The 14,784-nt window shown below is 43.6% G+C and overlaps 1 protein-coding gene across 2 annotated transcripts; it reads left to right on the forward strand.

Annotated features, from left to right (window-relative positions):
• The first annotated feature begins 7,657 nt into the window (after positions 1-7,657).
• On the forward strand, positions 7,658-14,147 carry LOC144495334 (proteinase-activated receptor 2-like). Of its 2 annotated transcripts, none has more exons than XM_078215440.1 (2): positions 7,658-7,775; positions 12,359-14,147. In XM_078215440.1, exons 1-2 carry the CDS (start codon positions 7,718-7,720, stop codon positions 13,441-13,443), a joined length of 1,143 nt encoding a protein of 380 aa, XP_078071566.1. In that variant the 5' UTR covers positions 7,658-7,717; the 3' UTR covers positions 13,444-14,147. The 2 variants fall into 2 exon arrangements, with proteins under 2 accessions (XP_078071566.1, XP_078071567.1); XM_078215441.1 differs by lacking the exon at positions 7,658-7,775 and adding an exon at positions 10,676-10,922 and having other exon boundaries at positions 12,359-14,141.
• Positions 14,148-14,784: the final 637 nt, after the last annotated feature.

Here is a 14,784-nt window from a genome sequence, read left to right on the forward strand (position 1 = left end):
AACTCATTTTGAACCATATGATTTATTTTGAGGCACTTGCCCACTGATAACTTGTCTGCAGACTTCTTATTGCTAGCTAAAACCAGATTCCAAATTCAAGACGAACCGCAAAATCACAGGGCATTATAATGACCCACTACTATCATGTTCATCTCAACTCTTCCATTCCCACAATTTATTCGTAATTTTTCTCTCTCATGCAATGAAGACTAACAATCCTGTGCAGTACTGAAGCAGTGTTGCATGTCATATTGGGTGACTGCAAAATACTTCATGTCACTATTTTTCCATAAAGCCTGGGGTTATCTTTGGTGTCTTGCCAATATTTTTCTAATCACAAAGACAACATCATGATCTGCTCAGTATCGCATGGCTGTGTAGGCATTTGCTGTTTGCAAATTTGTTGCCACATTTTCCCACAGGACATTGCTTCATTCATGATTTTGTCACCCACCCCCTCCTGGCCCAAAACAATGTCCGGAGTGGAGATTGTCATATGATTGAATAATGTGCAGCACCATTCACAACTCTGGTATTGGATGAGGTTCCACCACTCGCCCCAAACGGTGTATTTTCTGGCAGCTTGCCAGTAGCCAACTGCGGCATCCTGTCTAACAGTTTGCCTTGTTCACCTGCCATTGGATGTCTCCATTGATGGTATAAGATCCAACTGGTGGAAGGGCTGAAAGTTATGTCCATTGCATCATAAAATGGCTGCCGTCGAAACCTATTTCAGTCCTGGTCTGTGCTGGCTCTCTGAAGGAGCAATTCACCTAGCACCATTCCCATGTCTTTTCTCTGCATCCTCACAAAGTTTTCATTTTAAGGATTTAAAAACTGGACTGGTTGAGAGTGAGCCAGTGTTTTATATAGGTTTAATGTAACTTTGCTTTTGTACTCTGCTTCCCTATTGATAAATCCAGTATGCTTCAAGTACTCAGCCTGTTCTGCTACCGGCCACATTTGATTTATGTACGTATACACCCAGATCTCCCTGCTCCCACATTCTCTGTAGAATGATGCCTTTTATTTTATATTACCTGTTCTTCCCATAAAAATGAACTGCTTCACAACTCTGCATTCAATTCTTTCTTCAACCTAGCTCATTATCCAGCTCGTGAAATTGTGCCCTGTAAACCAAGGTCCATCTCATTAATAGATATCAGGAAGAGCGAAGGTCCCAACATCAATCCCTGAAGAATTCCACTGTAAATCTCTAATCTGGAACAACCGTTCACCATAACTGCTTTTGTGACCATGTTACTACTGTCCATTATTACTTGAATTCCATCAAGAAGATTGTTCTCGATGCTAATGAGTGGAATTTTTCCTTTCTGATGCGGAGATTGGCTTTGGGTGGGGAGTGGTTTCAAAGCCACTTTATTCATAGAATTCCACAGTGCAGAAGGAGGCCATTTGGCCCATCAAGCTTGCACTGATAACAATCCCACCCAGGCCCTATCCCCATAATGCATTTACCCTAGCTAGTCTCCCTGACACACAGGGGCAATTTTAGCATCGCCAATCCACCTAAGCTGCACATCTTTGGACTGTGGGAGGAAACCAAAGCACCCGGAGGAAACCCACACAGACATGGGGAGAATGTGCAAACTCTATTCAGACAGCGACCCAAGCCAGGAATCAGACCTGGGTCCCTGGTGCGGTGAGGTAGCAGTGCTGCCTCAGGACTTGGTCAAAAAAAAAACTAAAGGGACAGATCCATGATACCCAACAAATGAGTTTGTCATGTATGTATGCACCTCCATGTGCATGCATGTACAAACACATCACATGTTCATGCATATACAAAGGGGGAGGTAGTGAAAAGGAGTTTTACAGTACAGGAAGCTCAGAAAAAGGAATGCTGTCCAATGAGGAATTCTTTCATGGAGGCATTCAAGGTCATATGGAAGAGTTGTAGGATCCAATTATCAGTTGGGGCTGAGATCACAAGATGACCTAGGTGTGCAGATTGTGAGTTCTGTAGATGACCTTACAAAATCTTCCAGCAGAGGCAGGTTTGATGGGAAGGCTGTTCTGCCAGGAGCACCCTGCTTCTCGGTGGTTTCACAACACCAGGTTAAAGTCCAACAGGTTTATTTGGTAGCACAAGCCACAAGCTTTTGGAGCCCTGCCCCTTCATCAGGTGAGTGGGAGTTCTGTTCACAAACAGGGCAAATAAAGACATAAACTCAATTTACAAGATAATGGTTGGAATGCGAGTCTTTGCAGGTAATCAAGTCTTTGTATCTGTAATGTGAGTGGACAGTGACCACATCACATAATCCTGTCACAGCAACCTCTGCAAGACATGCCGGATCATCGACACAGATGCCATCATCCCATGTGAGAACACCATCCACCAGGTACACGGTACATACTCTTGCAACTTAGCCAACGTTGATACGCTGCAGGAAAGGATGTCCAGAGGCATGGTACATTGGGGAGACCATGCAGACGCTACGACAATGGATGAATTAGCACCACTCAACAATCACCAGGCAGGAGTGTTCTCTTCCTGTTGGGGAACACTTCAGCAGTCACAGGCATTCAGCCTCTGATCTTCGGGTAAGCGTTCTCCAAGGTGGCCTTCACTACACACGACACCACAGAATCACTGAGCAGAAACTGATAGCCAAGTTCCGCACACATGAGGATGGCCTCAACCGGGATCTTGGGTTCATGTCACACTATCTGTAACTCCCATGACTTGCCTGGGCTTGCAAAATCTCACTAACTGTCCTGGTGGGTCGGATCAAGGAAAACCCCAAGGCTTTTTACTCTTATGTGAGGAATAAAAGAATGACCAGGGTGAGGCTGGGGCCGGTCAAGGACGGCAGTGGGAATTTGTGCATGGAGTCAGAAGAGATAGGAGAGGTGATGAATGAATACTTTTCTTCGGTGTCCACCAAGGAGAGGGGCCATGTTTTTGAGGAAGAGAAGATGTCATAGGCTGGAGGAAGTAGATGTTCAGAGGGAAGATGTACTAGCAATTTTGAATAAACTGAAAGTTGATAAGTGCCCTGGGCCTGATGAAATATATCCTAGGATTCTTTGGGAGGCAAGGGATGAGATAGCAGAGCCTTTGGCATTGATCTCTGCGTCCTCACTGTCCACAGAGGTGGTGCCAGAGGACTGGAGAGTGGCGAATGTGGTTCCTCTGTTTAAGAAAGGGAATAGAAATGACCCTGGTAATTATAGGCCGGTTAGTCTTACTTCGGTGGTCGGTAAGTTGATGGAAAAGGTCCTTAGGGATAGGATTTACGACCATTTAGAAAGATGCAGCTTAATCCGGGATAGTCAGCACGGATTTGTGAAGGGCAAGTCTTGCCTCACAGATTTGATAGAATTATTTGAGGAGGTAACTAAGTGTGTAGATGAAGGTAGTGCAGTTGATGTCATATACATGGATTTTAGTAAGGCGTTTGATAAAGTCCCCCACGGTCGGCTTATGAAGAATGTAAGGATGTGTGGGATAGAGGGAAGTTTGGCCGATTGGATAGGTAACTGGCTATCTAACAGAAGACAGAGGGTGGTGGTGGATGGAAAATTTTCGGACTGGAAACCGGTTACCAGCGGAGTGCCACAGGGATCAGTGCTTGGTCCTCTGCTATTTGTAATTTTTATAAATGACTTGGAGGAGGGGGGCTGAAGGGTGGATCAATAAATTTGCTGATGACACCAAGATTGGTGGAGTAGTGGATGAGGTGGAGGGCTGTTGTAGGCTGCAAAGAGATATAGATAGGATGCAGAGCTGGGCTGAAAAATGGCAAATGGAGTTTAACCCTGACAAATGCGAGGTGATTCATTTTGGTAGGACAAATTTAAATGTGGATTACAGGGTCAAAGGTAGGGTTCTGAAGAATGTGGAGGAACAGAGAGATCTTGGGGTTCATATCCATAGATCTCTGAAGGTTGCCACTCGAGTGGATTGAGCCGTGAAGAAGGCCTATAGTGTGCTGGCGTTCATTAACAGGGGGTTTGAGCTTAAGAGCCGTGGGGTTATGCTGCAACTGTACAGGACCTTGGTGAGACCACATTTGGAATATTGTGTGCAGTTCTGGTCACCTCACTACAAGAAGGATGTGGAGACACTGGAAAGAGTGCAAAGGAGATTTACCAGGACGCAGAGGACCAAGCACTGATCCCTGTGGCACTCCGCTAGCAACCTGCCTCCAATCTGAAAATTTTCCATCCACCACCACCCTCTGTCTTCGATCAGACAGCCAGTTACCTATCCAATCGGCCAACTTTCCCTCTATCCCACACCTCCTCACTTTCATCATAAGCCACCCATGGGGGACCTTATCAAACGCCTTACTAAAATCCATGTATATGACATCAACTGCCCTACCTTCATCAATATACTTAGTTACCTCCTCAAAAAATTCTATCTGTGAGGCACGACTTGCCCTTCATGAATCCGTGCTGACTATCCCGGATTAATCCGCATCTTTCTAAATGGTCGTAAATCCCACCTCTAAGGACCTTTTCCATCAATTTACCAACCACCGAAGTAAGAGTAACCGGTCTATAATTACCAGGGTCATTTCTGTTCTCTTTCTTAAACAGAGGAACAACATTCGCCATTCTCCAGTCCTCTGGCACCATCCCCGTGGACAGCGAGGACCCAAAGATCAAAGCCAAAGGCTCTGCAATCTCATCCCTTGCCTCCCAAAGAATCCTAGGATACATTTCATCAGGCCCAGGGGACTTATCGACCTTCAGTTTATTCAAAACTGCCAGGACATCCTCCCTCCGAACATCTATTTCCTCCAGCCTATTACCCTCTAACACCTTCTCTTCCTCAAAAACATGGCCCCTCTCCTTGGTGAACACTGAAGAAAAGTATTCATTCATCACCTCGCCTATCTCTACTGACTCCATGCACAAGTTCCCACTACTGTCCTTGACCGGCCCTAACCTCACCCTGGTCATTCTTTTATTCCTCACATAAGAGTAAAAAGCCTTGGGGTTTTCCTTGATCCGACCCACCAAGGACTTCTCGTGTCCCCTCCTAGCTCTCCTAAGCCCCTTTTTCAGCTCATTCCTTGCTCAATCGAGCTATCTGAACCTTGGGGCATAACTCCTGGGAGATATAGGAAGGATATCTCCTGGGAGATATAGAACATAGAACATAGAACATAGATATAGGAAGGATGTCCGAGGTAGGTTCTTTACGCAGAGAGTAGTTGGGGTGTGGAATGGACTGCCTGCAGGGATAGTGGAGTCAGAAACTTTAGGAACATTTAAGAAGCTATTGGATATGCACATGGAGTACTTCGGGATGATAGGGAGGAAATAGCTTGATCTGGGTTTCAGACAAAGCTCGGCACAACATCGTGGGCCGAAGGGCCTGTTCTGTGCTGTACTGTTCTATGTTCTATGTTCTAATACACATTTCTTTAACCTGTGCTTGGCCCTCCACTCACATTCTGTACCTGTAAAGACTTGATTACCTGTAAAGACTCGCATTCCAAACATTATCTTGTAAATTGAGTTTGTGTCTTTATATGCCCTGTTTGTGAACAGAGCTCCCACTCACCTGATGAAGGGGCAGCGCTCCGAAAGCTTGTGGCTTGTGCTACCAAGTAAACCTGTTGGACTTTAACCTGGTATTGTGAGACTTCTTACTGTGCTTACCCCAGTCCAACACTGGCATCTTCACATCTCAGTGGTTTACCAGTTGAATGTTGAAACAGCAGGTTGCTTGAGATGCCCAAAAATATAGGCTGTTAACCGTGGGCACGAATCCCAAAATGGTCACTAAATCTCACGAAAGGCCAAGAACAGGATATGCGCCAATGAGAGCTTCCTTGTCTATTGCCAGGAAGGTTGTGAGCCTGCTTTGCATAAATTAACATTATATTTGCTTAACGCTGCTACTTTCATCTTCATCCAATGCAGCCACTGTGACCTCATGCAGGCATAAATAGCCACTGTTTTTCAAAAACAAAAACACACAGGAGTCCTTACAGGATGTGGGGTGTGAAGAACTGTAGTCAGGATAGTTGTGGGAGTCGGTGAGCTTGTAATGGATACTAGTGGACAGTTTATCACCAGAAGTGGAGACAGAGAGGTCAAGGAAGGGAAGAGAAGTGTCAGAGATAGACCATGTGAAGGTGATAGAGGGGTGGAAATTGGAAGCAAAATTGATAAACTTTTCCAGGTCTAGACAAGAGCATGAAGTGGCACCGGAATAGTCATCAATGTACCAATAAAGGAGTTGTGGGAGGGGGCCAGAGTAGGACTGGAATAGGGAATGCTCCACATAACCCATAAAGATTCAGGCATAACTGGGACCCACGCGAGTGCCCATAGCCACACCTTTTATTTGGAGGAAGTGAGCCAAGTTAAAGGAGAAATTGTTGAGTGAGAGAAGCAGTTCAGCCGGACAGAGGAGAGTGGTGGTGGATGGGGATTGTTCAGAGCTTTGAGGCCATCCTGGTGGGGAATGGAGGTGTAGAGGGATTGGACATCCATGGTGAAGAGGAGGCAGAGGTTTGGGCCGGGGAACTGGAAGATGTTGCTATGGCGTAGGGCCTCGGAGGAATTATGGATGTAGGTGGGAAGGGACTGGACAAGAGGACAGTGGAGTCAAGATAGGAGGAAATGAGTTCAATGGGGCAGGAACAGGCTGACACAATGGGCCTACCGGGCAGTCCTGTTTGTGGATTTTGGGAAGGAGGTAGGGGCGAGCTGTCCGGGGTTGGGAGGTTATGAGGTTGGAAGCTGTGGAGGGAAGATCTGCAGAGGAGATGAGGTCATTAACAGTGCTGGAAACAGTGGCTTGATATCATTGGTCGGGTCGTGGTCCAAGGGGAGGTAGGAGAAGCGTCTGAGCATTAGTGCTCAGCCTCTGCAAGGTAGGGGTCCTTACACCAGATGACAATGGCACCGCCCTTGTTGGCGGGTTTGATGACAAGGCCAGTGTTGGTCCTAAGAGAGTGAAGTATAGCAAGTTCGGAAGGAGACAGGTTAGAGTGGTTGAGAGGAGCAGAGAAATTGAGACAGCTGATGTCAACAGTTCTCGATGAAAAGATCAAGAGCAGGTAGGAAGCCGGATGGAGGAGTCCAGGTGGAGGGGTAATGCTGGAGGAGGGTGAGAGGATCTGCTGAACCAGGGGTGGGAGGGAGACTCCTGCCCAAAGACGTGAGCACAGTAAGGTCATTAACAGTGCCAATGCTGGCATCTCCACATCAAAGAAGTGAGCACCGAGACAAAGGCATGGGAAGAAGAATGTGTGGGTGGAGCTCCAGCCCCATTCTCCTGTCTCAGGGCAGGCACAGTAAGAAGTCTCACAACACCAGGTTAAAGTCCAACAGATTTATTTGGTAGCATGAGTTTTTGGAGCACTGCTCCTTCATCAGGTGAGTGGAGAGTGGGGTTCACAAACAAGGCATAGACAGACAGAAACTCAATTACAACATAATGAACCACTACCCCAGTTCAACGCCAGCATCGCCACACCTCAAGGCAGGGACAGGCCTGGCAGATAGCCCCGCCCCTGTGGCTAAGGCCACGCCTCCTTTGCAGGTTCCCCCAATCGGATTGCTGGCTGTCCAAGCTCCTGTCAATCAGCCAGTCCCAGGTAAGAGGATCCGGCCCCTTTCCGCAAGGAGCTGCTGATATATAGAGCGGAGCGGGGTGGGCAGCGCAGTTAGAGTGTGTTCTTGTTCCCCTGTATTTGGTACTGAGTGAGGAAGCATTGCGAGGATGTCTGCAGTGACATTGGCGGCGTGGCTGCTGCTGTTGTTGCCAGTTTGCCGGGCAGGTAAGACTGTGGAGGAGGCAGGAGCTGCTGCTGCTGCCGGGGAGAGGGGCTGGAAAGCTGGGGAGAGGGGCTGGAAAGCCGGAGAGGTTTCAGTGATCAATTGCTCTGTGCTGCTTAATGACTGGTGCTGGGAGCTCCGAGGTTTATTAGAGAGAGTCCTGTTAGTGAGGCAAGTGGCGTGGGGCTCGGATAAAGGAACACTTTTTGTCCTTCATTACAATATTCATCTTAAAGTAGAAAACTTTGCGATTTTTATTTCCCTGTTCGGTCCGGAGTTTGTTTGAAAGTTAGTGAGTGTTGCTCCCTCGTCAGCGGCTGCTTTCGGTGATCCCGACTGAACAATTAGACTGGGCGCAGCTTCCATTTCTGGTTTTGTCCCCAGACTATGGAGCATTGGACCGGGACTGAAGGGAAAATACATTCTTATCTTGTAAAAGTGAGAGGGAGGGCGCATATGTCTGGCTTTTCGTTGTAGTGTATTTTGGAACACTCCGATGTAAACTTTTTGACTAAAACATGCTAATGGCAAAATGGAGAGTTAGTGAATCCTGCGGTTATTTTAATTACATGCTTGCTACTAAACTAAAGTTGGATCAGTGATTGGAAGGCAAACTGTTCTGGTTACCAGCTGCAGTGAAATTGTACACCTTTTGAAATCCTGTTGTAATGTTGCTGTTATCTACAGTAATCTGCTGTACTGTAGGAGGGAGACAGTATACTGTCTAACACAAACGAAAGTACTGGAAAAACTCAGATGTGGCAGCATCTGTGGAGTGAGAAACTGTTAAGGTTTCGAGTCTGTGAATCTTCAGAGCTAGAGAGGGGCAAATGTTACATGGGTAAGGTGGATACCAGAAGGATATGGGCCGAATATGGGACTAGCTTAGTGGTTTAAAAACTGGGTGGCATGGACAAGTTGGGCCGAAGGGCCTATTTCCATGTTGTAAACCTCTGCGATGGGCTTTATACCGCGTAAGGCTGGAGCAGGATGATGAAGGAGGTCAGTGATAGATTGGAGGTAGGGGAGATTGTGACAAAGGAAGTGTTAATGGCAGAGTGAAAGCAACTTTAGGCAAATACTTTGTCAAAGAGCGAGGGGAAATGGAAAGCAATGAAGGTGAATGTAGTAAGCAAGACAAATGGAAATCCTGTTGGAGGGATGAGCAATACTTCAGGGTAGGCATTCCTGGAAGAGAAGTGACTGAGTTAAACACCAAAATACTGCAGATGCTGGAAATCTGAAAGACAGAAAATGCTGCGGACAAAAAAAACTGTGGAATGAAGCAGAGTTGATGTTTTGAGTCCTGTCAAAATGAGTTGATTTTGAAATTGTTCACTGATTCAGACGTTTTGCACAGTTTCAGCACATCATTGTTCATACCGCTGACAATCTGTCACTAAAACATTATCAGGATATAATATTGTTCATATATATAATGCTGTGTACTGGTTTGGCTGAATAGAGTAGATTCTGTGGAGAGTTAACATGTAATGCATTTGAAATAATGTTGCCCTTATTTATTTATGAGCTGCCTTTTTAAACAGCTGCAGTCCGAGGTACACCCACAGTGCTATTAGGGAAGGAATTCCAGGATTTTGACCCAACGACATTGAAGGATCGGTGAAAGATTTCCAAGTCAAGATGGTGAATGACTTTGAGGGGAACTTCCAGATGGTGCCGGGGTGTCTGTTGCCCTTGTTCTTCTAAATGGTAGAAATCATGGGTTTGGAAGGTGCTAAAGTCACATTATGGCTTCTGCATAACTGACCTTTTGCATATTTATTAATTAATTATAGTTTTACTCTATATGACGGTGTAGAGAAAAAGGCCTTGGCACTAGGATAATCATAGAATAGAATCCTACAGTACAGAAGGAGACCATTCAGCCCATCTGCATCAACCACAATCCCACCCACGCCCTATCCCCATAATCCCATGCATTTACCTTAGCTAGTCCCCCTGACACTAAGGGGCAATTTAGCACTGTCAATCCACCTAACCCGCACATCTTTTGGATTGTGGGAGGTAACCGGAGGAAACCCACGCAGACATGGAATGAAGTTATTCAGCATCTGACATAACTATCTTGAATCACAGAATAAAGAGATTTAATTTTTCTTGATGGGGCAGATTTATGGTTAAATATAGGGAGATGAAAGGAGGAGAGAGCCATGTTAGTGCATTAAGGATCAGAGCATTTTTTAAGATATGCAAAAGGTCAGTTATGCAGAAGCCATAATGTGACTTTAGCACCTTCCAAACCCATGATTTCTACCATTTTAGAAGAACAAGGGCAACAGACACCCCGGCACATCATCTGGAGGTTCCCCTCAAAGTCATTCACCATCTTGACTTGGAAATCTTTCACCGATCCTTCAATGTCGTTGGGTCAAAATCCTGGAATTCCTTCCCTAAAAGCACTGTGGGTGTACCTCGGGGACTGTAGCTGTTTAAAAAGGCAGCTCATGACCACCTTCTCGAGGGCAACTAGGGATGGGCAATAAACGCTGGCCTAGCCAGCGGTGCCCACATCTGTAAATGAATAAAATAAAGACAGGTATTGAAAACTATTGATTCAGTAGACTGTTATCTGGTGAATTTAAATCTGGCTAGGATGTACGTTTTTAAGGTGATTGAACGTGCATTAAGAACTTTTAAAAAAATGGCATATTGGGTTCTGAAACAAGATGCAGCTTTCATCTTTCCATTTCTCCCTTGGTACTGAGAATAAGCAATTGCAGTAAAATGTTGACCAATTAATGTTTTAAAGCTGAGAGCCATGTAGGCTGGGTGTGCATATTATGACTGTGATCCTGAACTGTAGCTGTATGGTTATAATCGAAACTGGTTGGAAAGGTGTGTGTCATGTTGTAACTATGATGACCCTGTTTAAGGGTGTGGTTGAATACTGAGCCTTCCCCAAGGTAAAGTTTAGAATTACTACAAGCCGAGTTAGTCACAAGGTTATAAACGTGATCGAGAATGGGCTTTGAATAGGATGCCAGCTCAAATAGTTGACTGTAAGAATAAGAGTTTCATCTGGTTTGGTTTGCATTGTAAGCCCTTGTAAGAAGGAAATGAACGTGTCTTTGAAACCAATTGCAGTGCTTAACAGTGGTCTGGATGCCTCATGTTCTCTTCCTCTGGTAGGCACAAGCTTGGCACATTCTCATCTGGTTGGGGGAGGGATTGGATAGGAAGACACTCTGCATTCCTCAAACTTTTTAAATTATGGTGACATCTATAATGTATACTTCATGGCCACACAATTTTATTACTTGACAGCAGTGGAGCCAGAGTTGTTTTATTTGTCCCAAACACAGCAGAACTGTTATTGTGAACTTCAGTGTTGCGTTAGGGTCCCGGATCAGAGCTCCAAGATGTATAATGAAGCCAGACTAGACCCCAACAATTTTTCTATTTTTGGCATAAACGAGAGGAAAGGCTGCCTCACTCCAGGAACAATTCCATGGACAAATTAGAGATCTTTAAAAGTAACATAAACATTGGGTGGGACTTTATGGCCTCACTCGAATGAGGCCGGAAATTCCCGCCCGAGGGTTATGAGGATAAGGCCTGGGTGAGATTGTGGTCGGTGCAGACTCGATGGGCTGAATGGCCTCCTTCTGCATTATAGGATTCTATAACATTTCCGTTGCCCGCTCCAATTCTGTGATGGGAGGTGTGGTAGGGTTCCGGTGTTTATTCATAACACAGCTTAAGTATAACTCTAGCAAAATGAAGCAACTTAACTCTTTAAAAGTTGAACAATCTTTAAACATGAAAAGAAACAACTCTAATTTCCAACTTACCACTATTTCAGCTCAGCTTTCTTCACACTTGCTTGCTCTCCATGATGTAAACTCTCTAAGCACAAGGCAGGCAGTTGAAATCAAACCAAAATCCCCATACGTGCAAACGCCGTTGTTTAACATGATTCTGAAGAGTTTTAGCCATTTCTTACACAGACACACTAAATGAAACTCATTTAAATCTACACTTTGCATCTAATATCCAACAATTAAAACTACCTCTGCTTCCTGACAAAACATCAAAGTACATTGGCATGCAGCATGTATTTTCAGACCATGTTTAAACATTTAAACATTGGCTCTTAACAAAATGTAATTTCTATATCTGGATTCCCAATTGATCTCCAAGCTAGTGGTTAATGCATTAGACAGCACCACATTTGTACTGATATACTTTATGGGAAACATAAGACACTTAAGACAAGAGGTTTTAACGTGTAACTTGTGCATTAAGAGTATCAAACACAATTGCTTCTTCTCTTAAAAAAAAGTTAGTATTTCTTGTAATTTAGTTTCTCGTGATTTAGTAGTTGTAACATGAAGTTCACATATATGTTAAGTGCTTTACCAGTAACAATGTAACTTAATACTAATGACCTAGTTTTTTAACTTTATTATATCCCTTTATACTGTAACACAGTTTGAATGGAATTATCTGCCCTTTTCTAAACCTGAAACATCTTCATATTGGCCCCATTTAATTTGGGTGACAAATGTAAACTGGAATAACATTTATTATGGAATTATAGATGAGCTCTCTTTAATTTCAGGGAAATACCGAAGCTTTTTCGGTAGAAAAACCAACAACAGCAATGGTGAGCCTGGATTGGAAGTTGATGAGTTTGCTGCATCTGTACTAACTAGTGGATTGACGACAGTCTTCTTGCCTTTGGTTTACATTATCGTGTTCGTGATTGGCTTGCCTGCAAATGTTATGGCACTCTGGGTATTTGTCTATCGGACCAAACTGAAGCACCCGGCAGCTATTTACATGGCCAATTTGGCTTTGGCAGATCTCCTGTTTGTCATTTGGTTCCCTTTGAAAATTGCCTACCATCTAAATAGCAACAATTGGATTTATGGAGAAGGACTGTGCAAGGTGCTGGTGGTGTTCTTCTATGGAAACATGTACTGTTCAATTCTGTTCATGACGTGCCTCAGTGTTCAACGATATTGGGTTGTTGTTAATCCAATATCTCAATCAAGAAGAAAGGTTTCGATTGCCTATGCTGTATCTATTTTTATTTGGATAATATTTGCATTGGGCACTATGCCATTGTACTTAAATATTCAGCAAACTGCAAACGTTGCTAACCTTAATATCATAACTTGTCATGATGTCATGCCTGAAGACGAGTTGGCTTCTAGCATGTTTGACTACTTTCTGTCATTGGCTATTGGTGTCTACTTCTTTCCAGCATTGCTGACATTAACTGCATATGTGCTGATGATCAAAACATTGAAAGCTTCCCTCAATGAAGACAACATTGGGAAAAGCCGCAAGAGAGCAATCGAGTTGATCATTACTGTTCTTACGATGTATTTAGTTTGCTTCACTCCTAGCAATATTATGCTTATTGTTCACTATTCCCGTATAAAATATGAAGGGGACAGCAATATTTATGCATTCTACATTGTAAGTCTTTGCCTGTCCAGCATAAATAGTTGCATTGATCCCTTTGTCTATTACTTTGTTTCCAAAGATTTCCGAGACCATGTTAAGAATACTTTGCGGTTTCGTAGTGTCAGGGCAGTTAGAAGTCTCCAGGCTTCCTTTGCCTCTAAGAAACTTTCCAAAGGATCTGGTTCCTATACGTCTGCCAGTAAAGTTACTACTACAACAAGCAATTGCTGAATGTTAGCATGAAACCATCACTTTGACTGTTCAAATGTGGGTGTAGCATGCATTAAACAGTTTTTCTTCATAATTAACTGATGTAGCATCATCCAAAGCTTAAATGCATGAGGTATTATTAAGCCATTTTGGAAGGTCATAACTGAAGCTATATTATAAATTTCAAACCTTTGGTTGCTCAGCTTTGAGTTGCCTTTTGATATTTATTTTATCTTTCAGTATTTGTCCCTGCATAAAAGTATTGTCAATGAATTGCAAAATAATTTGTGAACTACCCAACAGTTGCTGACTTCTGTTTGCTTATCATGAGGATCAAAGCAATCCTCCCTATTTTAATTGTGTTAGTGTGTGTGTGTGTGTTAGTTAATAATTTGAGCATGATCCTACATTTTGAAATACTTTGTGGATTTTTAATATTTGGTGTTTGACCAGAACATTTTTTTTTTACTTTTCACCATTTTAACAGCTAAAGGCTTATACTGTGACTTTTTTAAAGATTGACTGAATGCATTGTTCATAATTGGTAACTGTGAACCTTTTCTATAACCTGGTTGAAGAAAGAAAAACTGTAAAACTAGAAGAGAATATGGGGATATTTAATTGTAAATGTTAAGAATATTGAGAAAATTGTTCAATGAATTGTTTATAAATCTTCAGCCGCTTTCAATACTGTCAATGATGCATTTGTGTTGAATAAATATTTCAAAAAAATTTTGATTTGATTCATTTTAATGCACTTATAACCTTCCTGCCAAATTCTTTCTGCTTGCTAAGACCTGTGTCCATTTGATTTGATTCATTATTGTGAAAAGTATTGTTTCTTGCGTGCGATACGGACAAAGCATACCGTTCGTAGAGAAGGAAAAGAGAGAGTGCAGAATGTAGTGTTGCAGTCATAGCTAGGGTGTAGAGAAAGATCAACTTAATGCAAGGTAAGTCTATTCAAAAGTCTGACAGCAGCAGGGAAGAAGCTGTTCTTGAGTCGGTTGGTACGTGACCTCAGACTTTTGCATCTTTTTCTCGATGGAAGAAGGTGGAAGAGAGAATGTCCGGGGTGCGCAGGGTCCTTAATTATGCTGGCTGCTTTGTCGATGCAGCAGGAAGCGTAGACAGAGTCAATGCATGGGAGGCTGGTTTGCGTGATGGATTGGGCTACATTCATGACCTTTTGTAGTTCCTTGATGTCTTGGACAGAGCAGGAGCCATACCAAGCTGTGATACAACCAGAAATAATTTTCTATGGTGCGTTTGTAAAAGTTGCACCATAGTAGTGTCCATAGTCTAAATCTAAGCCAAATTACAAAATTATTGTGCATTATGGTGACTGACTGCTATCGTGTT

This window comes from Mustelus asterias, chromosome 6 (assembly GCF_964213995.1).
Source record: "Mustelus asterias chromosome 6, sMusAst1.hap1.1, whole genome shotgun sequence".
NCBI classification, from domain to species: Eukaryota; Metazoa; Chordata; class Chondrichthyes; order Carcharhiniformes; family Triakidae; genus Mustelus; species Mustelus asterias.